Source organism: Canis aureus, chromosome 18, assembly GCF_053574225.1.
Source record: "Canis aureus isolate CA01 chromosome 18, VMU_Caureus_v.1.0, whole genome shotgun sequence".
NCBI classification, from domain to species: domain Eukaryota; kingdom Metazoa; phylum Chordata; class Mammalia; order Carnivora; family Canidae; genus Canis; species Canis aureus.
In genome coordinates, this window is record NC_135628.1 from 26658195 (window position 1) to 26682097 (window position 23903).

The window sequence follows — 23903 nt, forward strand, 5'->3', positions numbered from 1 at the left end:
CTTCTAGCTTCTTCCAGTGATAAAGAACAGAAGTCCCTGGAAGGTAGTTTTCACTGAAATGTTCTTCATACTGTGGACTAAAGACTGCCTACAATATAATCATCTGTTGAGTGATTCCTTAGCTCTATTCCAGGAGATTCTGAATCACAGATCTGCTGTGGTATCCAGCAGTATTTATTATTATAAGATGCTCAAATAGTTCTTTATGTTCTGCCATTTAAGAACTCCTACCATAGTAGATTCACACAGAAACTCCCCAAAGGCCTAACATAGTACTTATTGACAAACTCCAGTGTCAGAAACAAAACCAAAGAAAAATGAAATGCTGAAGCCAATGTCTCTAATCAAGGTATTCCAGGAATGATTAACTCTGTGAGATGTTAATGTTTTCGGAAACTGACTTCCATGACTAAGTTTAGGAAATGCTGGTTAAAGTTAAGTAAAATCCTTTACAGGAGGATTTTTCAGAAACATACGGGCTGCATGCAACTAGATTCTCCAAAAGAAGACCACCTTTTCACAGAACATCTCACAGACTAATTTCCAAAAGGCACACTGCTGAAAGAATCCTATTTTATGAAATTGGAAACTAAGAACCAGATTGGTGAGAAGACTGACCTTACTTCTTCAAAAGAATTATTGAGCAGACAGACATAAATCAGAGCTCTCAGTCTTGTCCACTACCTCGTATCAGTGGTGACTTTTGGTTTCAAGTAACAGAGTCAGACTGTGACTGCCATAAGTGAAAGGGGAAATTATTGGAAGGAAATTGGGAGCTCACAGAATCAGTAGGAGGCTGAGAGACCAGGATTGAACAAGGTCAAAAACCAAGGGAGGCATAAGCAAGGGCAGTAAGCATGCAGCAAAAACAAATACTTTTCTAATCTTCCCTTCATCTTTGTACACTTGCTGAAGATTTAAAATCCTGGCTGGGAATGTCAAGTTTTCAGAACTTTAGTCACATGACAGGCCCTTGGCTTTTTGAGGATAGAGGGAGAGGAGGAGGAACTCTTGCCTTTGTATCACTCAGTGAAAAATATAATACTGTTTCAACAAGATGATACAAAATCACCTAGGTTGATGAAGGAAGCCCTGTAAAGTGACAGATGCTTATCACTTGCATATCCTGACTTCCACAGGCTACTGCTTTGTATAACAGTTGGATTTTGGATTTCTATAACATGCAGCAAACTAATGCTTATTTAGCCTTTAACTCATAAGAATCATTATAGAGAAATGATGACCTTTGAAGGAATTTCTTAGCTTTGTGAAGTCCTTTATTGGCCAAGTCTGGAGCAGATGCTATTGTTGACCTTTCTCTGTCCCTCTAGGCGTGCTACTTTATTCTACACAGCCAGAAGTGCTGGAGACTGAACACTCATGGACCCTGTCTCAACTGAGAACTGATCTAATGGGAACAGAGTTATAAATACTCCAGCTCCCTTGTTCCTTGTATGGAATCACTTTGGGCCTTGTGTTCTACACTAGTACTTCTCAAACTATTTTTGGATTAGTTTTTAAATTTTCAATCCATCATGGATTGGTACTTTAAAAAAATAAAATAAAATGAATTACTAGAAAAATGGTTGTCATACAAATGTCAAATTGTTATAAAAGTTCTTAAGTACTAACTTACTTTTTATACATGATTTATTCTGGAGCAGCCTTGAAAGGTGCAAAGACTGATACTGTCATACACCACATTCTGAGTAATATTAAACGCCATTCCCCCAGGTTCCCTTACAGATGTAAGCTGCAGTTGCCCACACTGATAACTTTATTCAAACATATTCTTCCATTGGCCACCTTCTCCCTCATTTCCCCACTGTTCCCTAGTATTTCCTTGTCTCAGGGTCCTCTTCTAGAGGAACCTAAACTGAGACAAATAATAAATAAATCTGGACACCACTCTCTGGAGTCCTCCACGTGTGATTTTGAATTTTATTCTTTTCTATTAGGCAACCTACAGAATAAAAAGTACAGGAGGTTTGGAGTCTGAAAAAACTGTGTTTGAATCTGTTACTTAGCAGCTGTAAAATCGTGGGCAGATTATTTACCTTCTCAGAGCCTCAGTTTATTCATTTATGCACAACAAAATTAAAATAACTATCAAAATTGCAAATTAAAATAATGAGCTACCACTGTACTTCTATTGGAATCACCAGAGTCCAAACACTGACAACTGGTGAGGATATGGCGTAATAGGAACCCCCATTCATTGCTGGCATGAAATGCAACATGTTACAGCCACTTTAGGAGAGTTTCATCGTTTCTTACAAAACTAAACACACTCTTACATATAATCCATCAATTGCACTCCTTGCTATTTAACCAAAGAAGTTTAAAATTTATGTCTACACAAAAACCTGCACATGGATGTATACTGCAGTTGTATTCATAATTGCCAACACTTGCAAACAATCGAAGTGTTCTTTCATAGGTGAATGGATAAATAAACTGGTATATCCAGACAGTGGAATATTATTCAGTACTAAAAAGAAATGAGCTATCAAGCCATGAAGAGATATGAAGGAAACTTAAATGTGTATTGCTAAATGAAATAAGTCAATGTGCAAAATCTACATAATATATCATTCCAACTGTATGACATTCTGGAAAGGCAGAAGTGTGGAAATAGTTAAAAGATGATTACTAAGGTAAGGGAGGAGGAAACCATAAATTGATGGAACATGGAGGATTTTTAGAGCAGTTAAGCAACTTCATATAATACTACAATGGTGGATGCATGTCATTGTACTTTTGTCAAAATCCATAGAATGAATCCTGATGTAAGCTATGGACTATGGGTGATAATGATGTGACAATGTAGGTTCAGTCCTTGTTTCAGGTGTACCACTATGATATGGGATGTTAACAGTAGGGAAGGTTAGGTGTATCAGAGTTCTAGGAGGCATATGGGAACCCTCCATATAGTCCATTCAATTTTGCTGTGAACTTTAAGCTACTCAAAAAGGAAACTTTAGGGGCATCTGGGTGGCCCAGCTGGTTAAGCGCCTGGCTCTTGATTTTGGCCCAGGTCATGATCTCAGGGTCATGGTCAAGCCCCACATTGGGCTCCACACTCAGTGGAGAATCTGCTTGAGAATCTCTCCCTGTCCCTTTGCCCCTCCCCTCATTCTTTCTTTCTTTCAAATAAAGAAATAATTTATTTAAAAAAGTAAAGTTTATATTACACACACACACACACACACACACACACACACACACATACCTACCAAATAAGACTATTGTGAGACTCAATGGAGAGATCATGCATGAAACACATTTAGAATTCACCAAATATGCTCCAAACAGTTTTCACAATGGCAATTTAGATTAAATTTCATAATATTAACAACATTGAAAATACATACTTATTTCAAGACTTGCATATTGTCATAAAATATCATAAAAATATCATGAAATATCTGTGGTTTTGATTAATACATAACTTTCCTGGTAACTATACAATTATTTACCCATATTAGTAGATGTAGCAAGCATGACTTAATATAGATACCTATAATCTATTCTTTATAATGGTCTAATTCTATGTCTCCTTAATCAAACAAAATTGTTCCTCAATCTTTTCAGCCTGAAGTCATTCTTGTGCAGTTTGACATAAAAATATATGAAAGCTTCACTTATTTGTACATGACAGGGACAATTTTTCTTTTTTTCTCTGCTTTTTCAAAGATTTTATTTATTCATTCACGAGAGACACAGAGAGAAGGCAGAGACAGAGACAGAGGGAGAAGCAGGCTCCCTGCAGGGAGCCCGATGTGGGACTCGATCCCAGAACTCTGGGATCATGCCCTGAGCCGAAGGCAGAGGCTCAACCGCTGAGCCACCTAGGCGTCCCAATACTGCCTTTTATTTAAAGTCCAACATGTTTAAACTTATATGTAGTCGGGGGTAATATGAATATGTAGTATATTTTAAATGTTATTGCTTTATTGCTCAGTACTCTAAATGGATAGCAAAGTTAAGGGCCCACAGCTGGTTTTCCCAAATAGAGGTATCAGCAGATATTAAAAAGACAACATTTCACCATTGACATAGTTCATTTGTTGAGCCAGAATGGTATGTGGACTGATTTGCACATCATTACACAGCTAAAGGCCTTTCTGAACTTCAATAATTCAGAGTGAGCCCACTACTAAAATTTTCCCTCTCAGCATTTTCTCATGATCACATAGCCTCTGGAGAATGAAGTCACTACACAATTTAAATTATTCTAATCAGATTCACATGGCATTTTTATACTTGGAATGTTTCCATTCTCAACCCCTTTCTCCAATTTCAAAATTACTTCATGTTTCACCTTGAAGAATGTGACCTTTTAACATAGTGAGGAAATTCTTTGTAAATTAGGCACAGGATATTCAATTTCAACATTCATTTAATAAATACGTAAATATTTATTGAACATTTGCTATGTGTAAAGTGATAGATCCTATGGAAAATATAAGCATCAGTAAAATCTAGTCCTCTTCTCAAAAGTATTTAATCTGACTTAGAAATAATATGTGATTAAAAAAAAGATGACTGAGTAAGTAGAATAGATCAGAAGTAGACTCTAACATCAATAATAATTTAATATAACACAAAATGTGCTTTGAAAATTGATGGAGAGGGAATAAATATTTTAACAAATAGTATTGGGATAATTGTTAGCTATTTGGAAAAAAGCAATATTAATTTAGAAAGTTACAATATACCCAAATACAGTCATGATAAATTAAAGGGCTTAAGTGTAAAACTACAAGACTATACATATCTTTTTTTCTGATACTGGCAGTAAAATTTCTTTCTGAAATGCAAATATTATTTATCTAATTCCAGAAGAATGAACCAACAAGTTTGATGATGATTTCTTGAAAACTTAGGTGTTTATACATACTTAAGAAGAGGTATAAATACATACCATAGAATGTGTACATACAAATTAATAAGAAAACATTTAGTCTACAGTAGATTAATGTGCAACACTAATTTCATGTCTGGGAAGTTAGTCCTCTAAAGATTCAGAAATATAAGAAAATTGTTTATAAAGATGCACATTTCAGTATGATACACAATAACAAAAAATGCAAATGATATTTTTGGTCATTTGAACCCTTTTCAAGCTAACGTAGCAAAGAAGATTATCAAGGTTTTTTAAAAAATTTTTATTTATTTTAGAGAGAGAGAGAGAGAGAGAAAGCACAAATAGGGGGAGCAGCAGAGGGAGAAGGAGAAGCAGACTCCCTGCTGAGCAGGGAGCCTGGTATAAGACTTGATCCCAGGAACCTAGGATCACAGTTCAAGCTGAAAGGCAGACACTTAACCAACTGAGCCACCCAGGCACCCCAGAAGATTATCAACTTTTTAAGTGTGCCCTAGATAATATTATTCTCTCTTTGAGATGTATGCTGCATAATCCTGTCTTTCATTAGTTAACAAATTATATTTAATCCCATTATAGTGACATGTTCGCCATCTTTTCCTCCCTTTTTTTTTTCTTCATCTTTTCCTTCCTATTTAATGTCCTTACTGCTGCCTTAATCCTTCTTTTGAACTCCCAGCCATCTCATCCCATGCTATGGAAGCTTTCCTTCTGAAACACAAATCTAAACTTGTTATTCTTTCTTAGATCTTTCTATGGTTCATCTTATGCTATTCCCCAAACTTTCTCTAAGCCATGAAAGAGAACTTTAGTGAGCATCAACTATGAAACCTTGAATATGATGGCCCTAAATCACAATTCCTGGTACCATTTTGTATGACATCTCCCTTGACTACCCTATGCTCTACAGAAGAGGATCTTGATTTTCTATAAGCACTTTCACTTGCCTTTTCACAGGCTTCAACATCAGCTGAATATGTTTTCCTTACCTGCTTTTCCTTTCCATTTGTTCCACTTGATTGTTAAGAATAATTTCTGTTACCATTTCTACCAAGTCTTTCAGGATTTTTCTTGGTATAATCTACAATATCTTTCACTTCTAAGTAATCTTTAAATAAAATAAAAAGTAATATCTTTTTATTATAGAAAATTTGAAGAATATATTACATTTTCATGGTGAATTTTATTTGCCTTATTTTTATGTAGCTTTGTTCAGACTGGGTCTACCATTTTGTTTTTAATATGTATTCTTCATGAACATATTTCTATGTTATATATTATTCTCTAGTGAGTTTGTTATTCAGTTTACTTAAATATGCTCCTTGACTCCACCAGATTTTTGGCAGTGAAACAGTTTACTCAAACTAGGTATTTTGAGGAGAATTTGTTAATAAGTTTGTAATAATTTGTAAATAAAAATAATTGTTTATAAACATGAGAGTAGAGTGTCAGTGTTAATGCTGTATTCTTGAATTAGAAACAGTGGGGAGATGCATCACTATGCTCAGGCTTGAAAGAGTAGAATAAGAGTGTATTATTAAACCCCAGAGGTATTGAGTGTGTAGATACCACCTGACAGGTTCTATCACCTTTGTTCAAGAGTGACAGCCAGCCTGAGATCATTTGCACAGACAGGACAGGAAGAATAACTGCCTCTATTTCATTCTTTTCATCTTCTCTGATGTCCTGTTAAGACATACCATGGGTGAAGCCCATCCCTAAGCAAGAGGGTAGTGGAGCAATAGCCAGGGTTCAGGCAGGCTGGCCCCTCAAGCCAGAGTGGAGTGGAGAGGTAGTGAAGCAAAAAAAAAAAAAAAAAAAGATACTTGGCATCCCTTAGAATGGCATGTGGGTCATTTATGGGTTTTGACCATTTTAATAACAAACATATATGCATAAATCTTTATTTAAATTATTAAATATTTAAGATTTTTTCCTTAAGAAAAATTTTTGAGGTGAAGTTACTGAGTCAAAGGTTAAATACATTCTCAGGGCTCTTTATACTTTCTGCCAAATAGCTTTGCTTTATCAAAGGACCCAGAAAAATAAGAATAAAAGGACTTGAGAAGTTTTACCCAATGAAGAGCCCAGTGCTAGGAACTCATTGTGTCTTTGGAAATGGCATCTTAAGACAGGCTTCTTCAGCAGGAAATGGAAAGTAGAGTTAAGCGGTATAATTGAAATTGAAACCTAAAGGGTAGGTTTTATGGAAGGGAACAAGTGATAGTGTCATCTTCTGGGGCTTATAGCAGTAAGGAACTTTTAGCACCCTTGGCTTGAAGGGTCAAGAAGAGGCAGTATGTCAGGGCACACACACACAAAAGGTCTATAGGAGCTGTATAAAGAAAGCCTCCAGACAAGAAGGAAGGAACCAGTTGGTGAACAGCAGGGGAAAAGCAGGGCAAATCAAGCAAGATCTTGATATCAATTTCTTCCTACCCTCCAAACTCCTGTCAGTGCCTCAGATGGATCAAACCTAATGGAAGCCAGAGATAAAGTAACCCTTCAATGCAATCTACACTGGCCAGTTTCCCGGGACAGAGAGGGTAGAGAAGGGAACTGGATGGGTAAATGGAGAATATTCAACTTGTTTAGTTTCAAAGGAGATCAATGGGCAAGGGAAAGGAGATTGGCTTTATTAAGATAGCCATAATCTATCTTGGCAAGATTTGCAAAAAAACAAAGCAAAACAAAACAAAAACCAAAACAAAACAAAAACAAAAACGACCATGAAAATTGCCCATTACTCTTTGCCTAATTAATAAGTGTTTTTATTGCTGCAAGCAAATGTAAGTTTCCTCTCAAATATACCCCTAGTTGTTTGCTTGAATTTCCTGGACCTTCTTGACTGACTGTGAAACACAAATTTTAGAATCAAATATGAACACATGTTTTCTTTGGCCCTCATACTATCTGCCTTTAGAGTGGTTTAACTTAATTTTTTTTTTTTAATTTTTGCCAAATGCTTTAAAATTAGGAGATATCATAAAATCCCAGTTTTAGTTTCTTTTTAACAGTCAGACTATTAAGACACAACTGGGCCTACATTTCTGTAAGACATTGAGCTGGAGCTGCATATCTTCTCCTACTTAAGAAGGAGCCCAGACTCTTCAGTTTGCCACAGTCCTCACCATTCCCGGTTGTAATTTTGATAGCCAGTTACAGTTTTTCAATACAATCATGCTACTGCTTTTCATATACCTAAGATGGGTTTGCTCTTATATATGTCCAAGTCCTGTAGACATTTGAGTTTGTGGTCTTTTCATTAGTGGCTCATAGACAAAGGAGGCCTCATTTATTTTCTTAGGATCAACTGAACATTTGACATCAATGCAGCAGGAACTACATTATGAACAGTAAGAGGTGGTATAAGTAAAACTACTGACAATATTTTCACAATTCCTTTTGCCAAATAGTGATTGCCTATTACCTGTCCGGTGTCCTGGCCTTTACCACTTTCCATTATGTCTCCTCTCTGCAGGAAGTGGCATGGAATTATAACAGCTTTTCTCTCATTAAAACAGATTTCTTTTTATGAAACCGGACACTGCCCAGATGGTGAAACTAAATAATAATATGGCTCTCTATTATAGACATTGAAGATGATATTAGATGCTCAAGCAAAGATATATGTACAAGTGGGCAATGTCAGGTTTTATTTGCATAAAATGTTTGGTAAGACATTAGGCCTAGAACCTTTAAGAAATTTTTTATTAACACCTCTTAGAATATAAGAAAGGTTAAAAGACTAGAAAGGTTAAAAGACAACAAGAGTTTAAAGAACTTAAGGTTTTGTTTTAAATATTTTACCCAGATAGCAAACAATATGTGTTTAGAGAAAGGAGAGAAATAACAACTGGAGGCATAAATGCCATATGACCTTACTTTAGAAGAACAACAGAGCTTAAAAAATCAGTCCAAAAACCTTACTCTGTCTTTGTTTTTTCCTACCTATTTTCAACCCTAGGACAGAAGATTCAAGAGTATATTAGACCACACATACATTTGTGTTTTCAGGAATGTGAAAAATAATTTTTGCTGACAGGGAACCAGATTCTTAAGACTAAGCAGGATTTAATGAGATAAAGTTCATGGTAGGACATCTTAGATTAAGTAAGTGATTAAAGCCCTTTAAACATAAGAATTTCTCTCAAGATTCAGCCATCCTGGGAAACCTGAGTGGGTGGCTTAGTGGTTTAGCGCTGCCTTCAGCCCAGGGCCTGATCCTGGGGACCCAGGATCAAGTCCCACATTGGGCTCCCTGCATGGAGCCTGCTTCTTCCTCTGCCTGTGTCTCTGCCTCTGTGTGTGTGTGTCTCTTATGAGTAAATAAATAAAATCTTAAAAAAAGAAAAAAGATTCAGCCATCCTGCGACCTAAAAGGACTTGAATCAGTTGAGTGAATAGGATTAGGAAGATTAGACGTGGTACCTGAGTGTGAGTGCCTTGGATAAAAGGGCAAACAAAATCCAGGTATGAGATTTTAAGAGAGATTAAATGAGAGATTTTAAGGACTGAAATTAAAAGTGAGAGTTTTAGTAAGATGAATAAGGTCTGAGAATCTAATGTAAAATAAGGTAACTATAATTGATGGCACTGTATTGTATAATTGAAAATTGCTAAAGGGGTAGAAAAATGTTCTCATAAAAAAGATAAATATGCGAGGTGATTGATGCATTAATTACCTAGATAGAAGAATTCTTTCACAATGTATACCTATATCAAATCACCATGATGTACACTTTAAATATGTTATAATTTTTATACCAATTATACCTCAGTGAAGCTGAAATTTTTTAAAAAGTAAAATTTTTAACTAAATACAATATTTATCTTAGGTTTTTATCTTTGTACATCTTATGCTGAATAAATCATTAGTAAAACACTTTATATCTTTATTCTATTACTAATTCAATAAACACATACAGAGCTTTGAGGCATCCTTATTTTTCTCCTAAGTGGCTAGCATACAATAATTAATAAGACATAGTCTCTATGTCCTAGGACTTCACAGTACACCGAGATAGCCATTTAAAAAATAACTACAATATAATTCTATATTAATTATATGAGCAATAATAGCAATATGTTTGGAATATGTGAGATAGTATAGGGAAGTGAAAATTTTACTCCTTTGGGGAATCAAGAAAAGCTTTACATGAGAGAAGCTTACATGGGGTTTTAACAAATGAATGAGGAATAGTTACTGGGGTAATGAAGTGAACAGAACAGAATGTGCAAGAGCCCAAAGTTATTAACTTTTGTAGTGGGTTCCAGTTTGAATGTGGAAGGAAATAGCCAATAAAGAGGCTAGAGAGGTAGGTAGAAATAGACCATGGAAGACCCTGTTGGGCAAGGAGTTTGGACTTTCTCCTGCACATGATGAGGAGTCATTGTGAAATCCTAAGAAGGCAAATGATTTAGTTATATTGTCATTTTGGATATATCATTCTGGTATCAGTGTGGAGAGTGAATGTGAGAGGATCAGACTGCAGCAGGATTAGGTGAGATGTGCAAAGGACCTGGGCCAGGAAAGTGGTATTTGATGAGGACAGGAGGCAATAATTTTGAGATATTTATATTTAGGAGGTAAAAAAAAAGATATCTAGGATATATTTAGTGATTAGTCAGGGAATATAAAAGGAAAAGTAAGATATACTGGGGAAGATAATTTAGAAGTGGCCTGCAAGAATTTCAGGTGGAGATATCCAGAAGACAGTTGGGAATATAGGTTTAAAGCTTAAAACAGAAGTATATACTGTTATAAGGTAGTATATAAAGTCATGGGTATTCTTTGGTGGAATATGTAGAAGAATTACAAATTATGGTCGAGAAGAGGAATCTGTGAAACAGCAATTAAAGGCTGAGATGAGATACTCAGTGAGTCAAGAGAACAAGGTTAGTAGAGACTCATTGATAGAAACCAAGAAGAAATGAAACATATCTAAAAAGAAAGATAGATTCGAGGGTCAAATGCTACAGAAAAGTCAATCTTCATAAGGGCTTCAAATGCCCTAATAGATTGGAACCTAGGAGATTGTTGTTAGGGTGAGCATTCTCTGTAAAAGGTGCCAGATTAAACTACCTGAACAAGTTGAAGACATCTTTTGGTATGCTGATATGAGAAGAGGATGAAAGTAGTCAGAATAAATTGAGAGAAAGTTCTACATTTCTTAAAGCATCCTTATATATGCTGCCATATTAATTGTTTTTTTTAAAATAAAATCAGTATGGAAACATTTGTTTGGTATCACAGCGTAAGCTATGTCTATAGGACAGCTTATCTGTTGTTAGCTCTCCTGGGGATAGGAAGTGACATTTCAGATTTCAATCTAAGAGGAAGTAAGTAATATGTATAACACCTGATGGGGAAATTCAAACACCTCTGTGTTTCAGGGTATACTTAACTTGATGTCATAAGAAATGAAAGCTATGTAAACGGACTTTGCAGTACAATAGTTAAAATAACAGAAAAAATAAAACATATGTTATATTCCTGTAAATTGGACATACTGTTACAGAAAAATAGGCAAAGATCTGCTTCAGAGGCCAGATTCTCAGAGATAAAAAACTAGAAGGAACCTGGCACAATGGATAACTATTGAATTGAATTTTAGGAATTAAATCTTTTATAATACAAATGAAAAATTGGATAGTAGAAGGGCAAAATGATTTAATCAAAGTTGCTCAATGAATTAGTGACAGAAACTAGCATTAGTTATATTTGGCAGTTAAATTTGTTTCTCATTCATTAAGTGCAATTTATATGCCAGGGACTGTGCTAAGCACTATCTATTCATTTTATCTTTTAATCTTCAAAGACAATTATGACTTCAGTAATATTATTATTACATTTACAGAAGGGGAAACTGAGTCACGAGAAATAAAATAACATACCCAAGATCACTTTGTAAATGGTGGAGTTAGCATTTAAACCTAGGCAATCCGACTTGAGTTAAATGCTTTTAATCATGACCATCTTCTATCAGATATAAGCACATACACTGTAAAATTATTACTTGAAACTGTTAGAGACATTCAGCTTTCTTTTTTATAGATAAGGATCATATGTACATTAAATATTCTTTTTGGTTTTGGGCTTTAATGAGAAAGAGTTAAAAACAGAAAAGTCACAATGCGATAATTGAGAAATTTAATTTATTAGATTAATGTTTTCCTTCAACAAATAAATTTTGAAAAAAAAAAACAGCTTTGATTTTTTCATTTTACCACAAATGTAACATAATAATAACATGGTTCAGAAAAGCTTATTGTCATCATGAAATAACACATTTTTGCCAAGGTAATTATTATAATAATAGGCTATTTCACATTTTTCCCTTCTCCACCCAAGTCATTTTTTTTAATAAGCAGACTTTCATCTGCTTAGCATATGAGTTAGATGACAATGTATTTGCCTAACTGGTTGTTTTATTTTGGGAGTGCGAGGCAAGATTACATTCTACCAACAACTTTAGTCATCATCTTGCATGTAAATCGTATAAATTGAGTTAGCTTGACACTCCAGTGGTAAAATTCTTTTTTAAAAAAAGATTTTATTTATTTATTCATGAGAAACACAGAAAGAGAGAGGCAGAGACACAAGCGGAGGAAGAAGCAGGTTCTCTGCAGGGATCCTGATTCAGGACTTGATCCCAGGACCCCGGGATCACAGCCTGAGCCGAAGGCAGACGCTCAATCGCTGAGCTACCCAGACGTCCCTCCAGTGGTAAAATTCTAAGAATATTGACTGATGTTTTTATATTCACCTTAGGTAACTAATGGAAAATCCAGTAAATAGAGCAGATTTTATTGGTGGAGAGGTGCACAGCAGGCTTGTGGCCATTGTATTTGAATTGGCTGTTCAGCATTTACTAAATGGTGCTTCTTACTGACTTAAGAATTAACTAAGCCTTAGGTTTTGCTTCCATTCTAGATAAGTGCAGAAGAATGAAATGTGAGTCTAGCATAGGTCTTTTTTCTTCCCAGAACCTGGCTGGCTAAGTGCAGGCAAGCATGTAGGCCAAAGGTTTTCAGTGGAGAAAGGGGCAGAGAATTGCCAATTTTCCAGTTTTGCTCTATAGACTCTATCAACATTTCTCCAGTTAGGAGTCACAATCTAATTGACTATTCTAATTTGTCACCAGAGTCGAACATCACAGGCTCATGTATATAGGTTGAAAATCCTCACAAATAATCCTGATATATTAACTCACTGCAAGCCCTCCCTTCCTCCCACCCCTGCTCCAACAAACACACACCATTGTCTCAACTCCTGATTGAGAACTCTAGACCTATATGGTGGTGAAGAGAACCATGGGTAAGAATGGAATATCCCACTCTTGGACCAGTTCTATGTCTGCAATTCTCAACCTCTGTCCTATTTAAGTTTGATAATTCTTTTTTGTTGGGAAATGGGACTGTGCTATACACTGTAAGCTGTTGACCATCATCCCTAGCTTGTACCCACTAGATGCCAATTACATTTCTTCCCCAGTTGTGATAACCATCAAATGTCTCTAGACATTGTCCAGTGTCCCCTAGAGGGCAAAGTCACTTCTGATTTTGAAGTGAGATTGAGAACCAGTATATTTTAGGCAATAAATTAAAGCAGGACCTAGCAAATGAGACTGTGGTGGACCTAGCTGGAGAGAATTAGAAATCCTTAAATGCAAACTGGAATGCATGAAGTTTATCTGGGGCTTTACATTTCATCCAAAGAAGCCACAAAACTTTGGAATTTGTTCTGGTTATCTACTGCTGCATAAAAACCACTGTAAAATTTAGTGACTTAGAACAGTGACAACATTCCTTTTATTCACAAATCTGCAATTTGGCCATGGCTAAATGAGAGGGGTAGTTTTTGCTCTACCGGGGTGGCCCAAAAGTTGGGGGCTGGAATCATCTGAAAGTTCACTCACATGTCTGGTGGTTAATGGCTGGCTGTCAACAGGGGCTTCAGCAGGAGCTATGGCTAAAAGACTCACACGTGGCCTTTTCATGTGGCTTTCTCACGGCATGGTGGCTGGATTCCAAGGGCAAGTGTCTCAAGAGAACCAGGCAGAAGCTGTTTTGCATTTTATGAATTGTTCTTGGAAGTCACATAACATCACTTCCACTGTGGTCAAAAGTCTGCCCAGATTCAAGAAAAGGGAACATAAACTCCATTTTTTGGTGAAGAGATGTCAATGTCACTTTATAGGAAGAGCAAATAAGATAGTATGTATTGCTACAGTCATCTTTGGAAAATACAAGCTGCCACAAATTTGAAATGGCAGATAATTTAGGATTGGTTATCTGGAGTCTATGACAGTGTTATCTAAGGATTTTTCTAAGGACCACATATATCAATAAGCTGGGGAATATTTGTTTCAAATGCCAGAATCTGGACCTCTCTCTCAAGATTTTCATTTGGCAGATCAGCTTTAGGCATCTGGCATCTGGTTTTTCAAGAAGTCCTCAAAATTTTTCTTATGTGTGTTAAGAATGTTCTTTGTTTATATAGATACTTTAATCATTTACACATTTCCATTATACATTTACACATTTTCTTCCATGAAACAAGGTGGTGATACAGGGAGATCTTTGAGGAATGTAGGTCTCCGGAAGAACCACTTCAAACATGCCTTTGGATTTGTAATATGCGTATGTTACTTGTCAAAAGACACTTTCAAAGTAGTGTTGCTGATTGAGGTTTTTGGACATTGATTTTAGTTTCCACGAATGTCAAAATAAAAAATAAAAAAAAAGGAAAGAGGTCACGTTATAGTTACAGTCCAGAAATTTGGGATTTCTTTTAGTCAAATTTTATATGCTTTTATGCTACATTTGAAAACTATACTTTAGGCATAAAATGAAAAAGCAACATTTATAATGATGTAGTTGAAGTTTTGTCAGAAGGAAGGATTCCCTGTAGAAGCTTAACATGATAATGTATATGGTAATGGGAATTCCATTTTTTTCAAGGAGCTTCATGAAAAATGTGGGAAATAAAATGCTAGTACAGGGACATTTCCCTGACTTAAACTTTGCTGATCAAGCAACTTCAATGACGTAAAAATATATTGAGAAAACAGTATGTTTAAAAAAAAAAAGCCTCTGTGCATCAAAATAGAATACAGAAGTTCATACTTAACTTGGAGTCTATAGACTACTAACTTGCATGAAAGTCTGATAGGGTTTCTACTTTCCAGCAGAGGAAAAAACATTGTGTTAGAATGGATCAGAAATGAAAGACTATAGTCTGGCACAATAAGGACTAGGAGCTATTAAGGCAACAATAAAAATTTAATTATTTCAAAGCATGCTAGTTTTTCTGAGTACAGGAAACCCACTCATGCCTAGTATTTTCAGAGGTACCACTATAGTACAGAGATACAGCAACTCCTTTTCATCATAGTGAGCCTGAGTTTTGAAAAGTTTAACTAATATTAAATATATTTAATAGATCAGGAAAATATTTAACAATTTAAAAAACAATTTCTTCTAAATGCTTAAAATTAAATAAGTTTTGGTGCTTTTAGTACACAAACTTATATTATGTATAAAATTATTTTTTGTAGATTGTCTCAGTTGCAGGAGATTGTCTCATTTGCAATTTCCTTATTGACATGCAAATAATTCATTCTATTAAGATATTCTCTTATTTTTTTTTACTAAAGTAAAAGCTTAATTGTTACATGAAATTTAACATAGCAATCTAAATCTAATATAGAAAACCATATCAGCATTTCAGAGTTATACTCGTATCAGCAAATGCTAATAAGGTGGGAAGGAATGGTGAACCAAGAGGGTCATCTAACCCCTACCATTAAGTCCTATTGAATCTAGCTCTAAAATTGCCCTCAGATATATTTGCTTCTCTGCCTCCTCTGCCACCAGTATCGATAGTCCATGGCACCATCATCTCTCCCATCTGTATTTCTTCACTAGACTTCTGTCTCCTTCTTCTCTTGCTGCCTCCAATCCCTTCTCCTTGGAGCCATCAGATCAAGTTATTTCCTTCTCTAATCTGTTACTGTGAGTTTCCATTCTATTTCATATAAAACTCAAAGTCCTCACCCTCTTCTTCGAGACTCTGAATGATTGGGTTTCTTTTTATTTCTCCACATCTCACAAAACTCTACTTTGCTCACTCTGCTCTAGATCCTTTGGTCCTCACTAAGTGTTTTGGCCTTTGTATAGATAATTCCCACTGCCTCTTCTCTATATTCTTGGCAGAGCTGGCCCTTTGTTCTTCTGGTGTCAGATTGAATATCGCTTTCTTTAAGAGACCTTTCTTGACCACACTTCCTAATGTAGGTTTGTCTCTCCTCGACATTATTCTTCATTACAGTAGTACATTATTCTCCACTACAGTACAGTGTGTTAAGTTCTTTTATAATTTGTATCATAATGTGTTCTGTTTATTAATTTTGTTTCCCTCACAAGCTCCATGATGGCAAAGACCAATCTGTTTTATTGAACACTGGCAATGGTGAGTGCCTGGCATATAGTAGTATCTAATATTTTTTGAATGAATGAATAAATGAATAGTGGTCTATAAGTAAATCAAAAGCTAAATACACAGAATCTATAGTGGCAAGTGTGGATGCTAATAAAACTTTTCTATATATTTAAGAAAAATTGGGGTGATTCATAGATGCTCTAACCGTACGGATTATGAAATAAGAAATTTGTAGTGTTTATAATCGACGTTTTACTGTGATATTATAAATTGCATTGATTCCATTCTCCAAACATGACTTTGTCAGAATTCAGATAGGGTGTTGGAGATATTTGGCCTGATTCAATCAGGTGTTTCTTCAGAGGAGAATGAAAAGAATGAGACAATGGATATGGAGATATATAGCAGGGAATTATTAACTCTGATATCCATTTACCCTCAAGTACTATCAAGAGATTATAGCTGTTATTAATGTTCTTTGTGGAGTTTGAAATTTTTAGCCTATACATTACATTCAATAATGATTCAATAAACATGAGTTTAGGGCAGCCCCGGTGGCCCAGCCGTTTAGTGCTGCCTTCCGCCCGGGGTGTGATCCTGGAGACCCTGGATGAGTCCCTTGTTGGGCTCACTGCAATGGAGCCTGCTTCTCCCTTTGCCTGTGTCTCTGCCTCTCTCTCTCTATGTCTGTCATAAATAAATAAATAAATAAATAAATAAATAAATAAATAAATAAATAAATTCTTTAAAGAAAAAAAAACATGAGTTTAATTGAATTTACCTTGGAAAGTTGGAAATGGGAAACATTTCTCTTTGTTCAAGCTTCTAGATTTACTCCTTGGCATCCAATTAATGATAATTTTAATAGAGATTATGACGAAAAGACAATTTTTTTTGCATTAGTAACCGGTGCATGCTTCTTGAAGCCAGAGTCGATGGTCTAAGAATTTTTCTGTCTCTGAAGTGAGCTTAGGAATGGGGGTGGTATATTATAAAAACAGAAATAAAAATATTTTTTGAAGGAATAGAAAATTTTTGGAGAAGGAAGACTTGATCTGATTGGTTCTACCATTCCTTCCCACTAAGAGGGCCTAGTTTTAATTACTTTTCTGTACCGAATAGATTGCAAAATGGATATAATTATATAGGCTGTTAATGCAAATACACACAAATGAAAAAAATACTGAAATAAATCTCTTTACCTTATATTTATATCGAGATGTGGTGATACAGGCAACAATTTTATTATAAAAGGCATGCACAGTAGGTCTTATGTAAAATAAAACAAGAAAGAAACCTTTAGGTGGCGGCCAAGAGCTATGATTATGAATTCCTTAGTCTGCTGTTATGAGAATTTATGATCTTGTTTGAAAATGGTCATGTTAAACAGACTATGTAAACCAGAGTAATTCAGTGCAAAGCAAGTACAAGAAACAAATTTAGGTCTGCAAAGAAATGGTTTTGAATGTTAATATCATTAACCAAATTTTAGTTTTGATTAAACAACAGGTATTCTGATTATGAATATTAGGAAACTAGATCTGGGAAGTTAATTTTATTGGTAGTCAGTCATGGGATTACTCTTGGCAGTTAGATAATTGTTTTAATTTTGAAAGAAATCATCTTTAAAATAAACTGGTAGCATTTTAAGAACTCTGAGAGTGTAATAAAGATGTCAGAACTGTCCAGATGCTCATTGTGCAACTGGAAACTCCACTCAAAATTGACACAATGCCCCAGAAAAAAAGGTCAATGATCTTACTCATTCTTGCAACATCTGCCAGAAGCTGTGGCTTCTTGGAGTACTGTGTTCTTTTTCTCTTGCTTTACTCTCTCAAAAGAAAGTTTATGATAAAATCCATCATATAACTCTTTCAATTCTAGAAAATAAAAAGGGAAAAACAAAATATTTTTTAAAGTATTATGATTTTATGATAGTATGAACTAGATTTTTCTCCCTGCTTGTTTTTTCATTGATATGCATTAATCTACTAGAGGAAACAATTTTAAGCATCACTCTTAGAAGTTGCTTTATAATAATATTCATATAAAAGTTATTAATGATTAATTCTGTTAGCATTTAGATTCATAAGGTACATTTTGACAACATTTTTGGCAATATAGACTGAATTTGGATGTTTGCTTCCAATTAGTCAAGACTTCTTGTCCACTGAAATAGCACACATTTAACATCAACTATATGCATACTGAAGATTATGGAGGAAGAGGGGATCCTTGGGTGGCTCAGAGGTTTACTGCCTGCCTTTGGCCCATGGCTTGGAGTCCCGGGATCGAGTCCCACATAGGGCGCCCTGCATGGAGCCTGCTTCTCCCTCTACCTGTGTCTCTGCCTCTCTCTCTCTCTCTCTCTCTCTCTCTGTCTCTCATGAATAAATAAATAAAATCTTAAAAAAAAAGATTATGGAGGAAGAAAAACAAGTAAAAGACAAACAGTATATATGGAGTTGACAAGCTTTTGAGATGCAATAAGAGAACAGAAACAAATTAAAATACTATACCAAAACCACACATTATATTGAGTAATAAAAAAGAAGAGAAGGAAAAGTGTGGGTTGATATTAACAAGGAAAATCTCCATAGAGAAGATAAGTAAATTGGTGGTTTCCCAGTACATTACTGGGAAAGTTAATCTTTTTATTCCTAAGAAACTTTATTTCAGTTACTTAATGTCAATATTCCAAAATTGTACTGTGGTAATATAGATGTAGCAATTGCATAGAATAGCTCCTTTTCCAAATATTTTCCACTGTGTTAGTCAATGGCAATGTGACAGCCTCTCAAAAAATCACTTACTATGTTGTTGGATTACATAGCAAGCTACAGAAGGAGAATTACCTAGAAATTATTTCACACCTTACTTTACAATGTAAAATTGTCTAGGAGTAAAGTTAGGTTAAAAGCCTAGGAAGTTGTACCTATGGGATTTATGTGATAGAAATATAATATTTTCCTTGTCACCATGAATATCTTCAAAATGATATTCCTGAGGACAGGAATTAGGAAAGCTGGCTCTAAATTGACTCTGGATATATATATATATATATATATATATATATATATATATATATACTTCTCTGAAAGCATCTTCCTTCTCCATAACATGAAAGAGAAGTGCATAGTCTGTACATTTACATGTCAGGAATTTTAGAGAGTAAAAGTTAACATAATCCAGTATTATCAACACAGAAAATTTTGCTCATATGACAGATAAAAGCATGGCATAGTTTCTATGAGAATTGCAAAATCAATCTATCTATATACAAAGCCCCAAACATAGGTCAAGAATGACTCTCTAGCATTGTGCAGTGCTCAACATGCATGACTGTGTGTTGGTGTTATAATTATATCCATAATAAAGACAAGAAGATATGGAAAATTCTTCTGTACTAAAATTTTATATAACAGCGATATAGTTCCCAAGTCATGGTCTTTTTTCAGAACCTTTAAGCAAGGTGCCTTTAGGAGAGATAAAAACTGTTAAGAGCAAAAGTAATAAAAACAGAGGATAACAGAAAAGGCAGATAATTACGGTAAGTGAAAATGAATTACCAAAGCTTTGAGGGCTATATAACCAGTAGGCATTATGGAGCATCAGTATTTTCTTATGGATTTAAAAGACTGAAGATTTATCAGTGGATGACTATAATTTTTTAGGTGCTTAAGAAATGCAGACTACTCTAAGTTTTAATTATAAGTATGTGAAAGCATAAATAATTTGCGACTATGCTAATGGGTTTAGTTATATATGAATATATCTCATACAATTTATATAACTATATGGTCATAAATAATTCAAATATTAAGATATATATCTCCTTAGTTCAAAGCAATGCATTTAAACCTGAAAGGACCATTTATCTTTACATGCAATCCACTATTGCATACTTTCAGAAATTAGGTAAAAGCTTACAAAAGAAAGATAAACATCCTATTACCAAAACAAAACAAAAAGCAACCCAAAGTGTATGCCCCTTTGATGATAGGGGAGCAAAAGAAAAGAAATTCAAGAAATTTTTATTATTCTATCTGCCATATGGAATAAACAGTATAAAATGATGGATGTGCCCAAATGCTGTTTACTTTCAACACCGTATGAAAATAAGTAGGAGAAAAACTTTTTTAAAAAATATTTTATTTATTTATTCATGAGAGACAGAGAGAGAAAGAGAGAGAGAGAGAGAGAGGCAGAGACACAGGAGAAGCAGGCTCCATGGAGGGACCCCGATGCAGCCCTCAATCCTGGGACTCCAGGATCACACTCTGGGCCGAAGGCAGGCACCAAACCGCTGAGCCACTCAGGCATCCCAGAGGAAAACTTTTGTGTCTTGTTTCTTATAACTATTGCTTCAAAAACTACAATGAATCCTGAACCACATCTTTATTCTGCTCCTCTTCAGTGGACCACATAATGTACAAAAGTTATTTTATCTTGAGGGGTAACAACTCAGCATGCTGGACTTGCTGATTTCAGAGTCCTGCTCTTCACTACGTGATTAGAGTGAATAATGCCAGAACTGGACAAACGTAGAAGATTACAATCTCCTTGATTCTATTCACTGTGAACTTAAGGAGGGGACAAAGAGAAAAAAAGCAGGCTACTGTTTAAGATGCTATTTTCTAAGGCTAATTTTTCTTTTCACTTTTCTTATATTAAAGAAATACTTTAAATTGCTTCGATGGTAATGCTTTGCACAAAGTCAGTGGGACTGGCATTCAAATAATCAGGAAAAAATAATACTTGGAAAGAGAGAGAAAAGAATTCACCAAGAAACAATACATAATAATTTAGAAAGAGCAAAATGCACAAACTTCTAGAAGAAGTACAAAGAGAGTAAGAAAAGGTGGCAAAAATGAAAAACTAAAGGCAGGGAAGAAGACTAAAGATACGCATAATACCAAAAAAAGCTAAGAAGAGAGAGGAGTCTAAGAAACAAGAGTGAAGCCAGAAAAAAAGTAATGACACTGTAGAGTAGAAATAGCAGAATAGGATGGGAAAAAGGAGGTCAAGGCTTAAAGATTAAAAAAAAAAAAAAAGCACAAAATGAGTTGGAGAGCAGCACACAAAGAAGTAGGATACAAACGGAAAGAGAGCAGTGTCTAGATTATAAAGGGGGGGAGTGTAGACAAGTAGGAGGGAGGGAGGCTGCAGAGCAAAGAGCTACTGGAGCAAGTGATTTTGCTTTGTCTTTTACAAGAAGAGTTTATGCCACTTGAATGGAGCTTGCAAATGGGTGTGAATTATTTTACTGGTATCATTCAAAGTTCTGCTGTGATAGTGTTAGGAATTTGGAATAGTAGTATAAGCCTAACTAAGGCTACTAACTTCCCTTTATATTGAATCAAAGCAGTCAAATTTTCATCCGTCTGCAGTTTTCAGGCTCTATTTGAATAACACATACTAAACTATAGGTAGGCTAGGAAAATTTTGGACATTAAAAAAAAAGAATTGTTTTATTAAAAAACGTGCTCATTTGCTCACATTCTCATTGCTTTAATGTATAATTGTGGCTTTTTTGTTGTTTTTTTTTTCATATCAGTTTGGCCAAATTTAGGCAGTTTTGTGAAAATTCAAATATTCTTGAAATATGCAAATAATAATTGCAACTATGAGGATCAAATTGCTAAAGTAAAACAGACCATCAAATCACCATTTAAAAGGCTCTTTGTCTAAGTAGCCAGTTTTAAAAATTGCTTTTGGGGAAAAACAGACAGTTTAAAGTTGCCATTAAGGACACATTAAGAATGATTTGTTACGTGGCAGGTCAAAAGTAATCAATAGTTTCTTAGTTTTGAGCTGGAATTTGAAACCTGGATATATTTTCTACTTTTCTGTCTTTTTGTTTATATTCGTGAATAGCCTCTGAGCAAATTATCCATTGAGTGAGGTTTTATATCTTCAAGTTCAGCTCTGCTAAGGTGTTCACTTTTGTTTCTCCATGGGAACAAACATGTTGCCTTGGAAACTGGGTAGTACAAAATATAGATAGTACAGAAAGCTTTATAGAAAGAATCAAGCTTGTAATAGAAAGTTAACTACTTAATGCAAGTACTATCTGGGCTCTCTAACACCTAACATATTAGGCATTCAAAAAGAATAACTTGATCATGTGGTTTATCAGATGCTGGAACAATAAAATATAAGGAAACTCTATCATTTTCTCATTAAGAAAAAATGTAAAGGTTTACTTTTCATTAAAAAATAGAAACCACCAAAAAAGATTGATCATGGTGATTATTTGCATTGAATAAAATAAATGCCTTCAAGATTTCCTTTATAGGATGAGTGCTATTTACACACTGATGTTGTCTTACTCCATATACCACACCTATGTACACTATGAGGTGTGCTGAGCCTCAGGTCAAGGGAAAAGTAGGAAACAGGAAAAAGGGAGCTGGGACCAAGGTTCTAAAGTGAGTGAGTAGCCAGCATTTCCAGTTGTCATATCAGAGTAAGGACTGTGGGATTCTGAGCCAGGAATGATTTATAAGGGGCTGTAATTAAGTAGGGGGTGAATATGGCAATAGGAATTCCTGGAAGTGCTAGTGTTTTCACTCCAGATAAGGGAAGGAAAGAGCTCATTCAGTTGGAAGCAGAGCTCCATCCTGTTCTAGGAACTGGGTGTGAGGTGTCTGCCCAGATTCTAGTCAGGGGGAAGAGGCTTTGTTAAACCAGTGGTTATTTAGCTAAGGACACCAGTTCCAACCCCAGGAGTGGAGGATGTCTTTAAGGAGAGGCATCCACAATGAAGATTGGGCAACAGAGTTGTTGGGTGGGAGAGTGGCTGCAGTTTGCTGGGTACATGAATGCATAGAACACTCTATTCTGGATTCTGGGCCCAGGAACACATGGTTAATTTCAGGCTCCATTTAATGATTATGGATAGAGCTCTTAATATATTGCTTGGCTGCATTAGGATTGACTCTGAGGCTGTAGAGCATTGATTGAATGATTTTAGGTAACTAGATGATACTGATACAGGTAGCAATTAAAAACAAAAAAAGAGACTTGATATGTCAAAAATTAAAAAAAATTTTAAAAAAATCAACCCACAATAAGAATTCTACACTTACTATTAATGTTAGTACATCTGTCTGTAGGAAGAAGCATTTGTAATTCATTGGCAATAGGACACTGAACACAGGCCCAGCATTTAGTTTTGTTTTCAGTAATATGTTATCCCAGCAATTACTGCATGTTAATTTTAAGTAAGAAAAATGTCTGATGTGACATTAACCCCTTTAATAAAGTAACAAAAGAAACTTCAGTAAAAGAGTTAAGAGTATTTTTAAAAAGTGCCTAGATGCCATCTTCTTACCTTGTGGTTTTCAGAGTTCTGCAGTGGCTGTTTGGCAGAAGCTCAAAGCTACTGCAGGGAACCAATGTGAGCTGCACTGTGGTTCATGAATCTGAGATCAATGAACTGGCAACCCCCTTCAGCTTTCTGAAATAATGTGGTCATGCTGTGTGTGTCTCATTGCACTTTGGGGTTATGGTTCATTTAATTTTATGGAATAAAATAGGCTTCTATGGAAAGTAGCATTTTTATAT

General features: G+C 35.2%; 1 protein-coding gene across 1 annotated transcript in view; it reads right to left on the minus strand.

Moving 5' to 3' along the window:
- The window catches only part of ITGB8 (integrin subunit beta 8), a 99516-nt gene extending 81321 nt beyond the window's left edge, over positions 1-18195 (minus strand). Inside the window, exon 1 of the mRNA XM_077856590.1 lies at positions 18097-18195. Coding sequence (XP_077712716.1) covers positions 18097-18100 — 4 coding nt within the window. The 5' untranslated portion in view covers positions 18101-18195. The remainder of the gene's footprint in view (positions 1-18096) is intronic.
- Positions 18196-23903: the final 5708 nt, after the last annotated feature.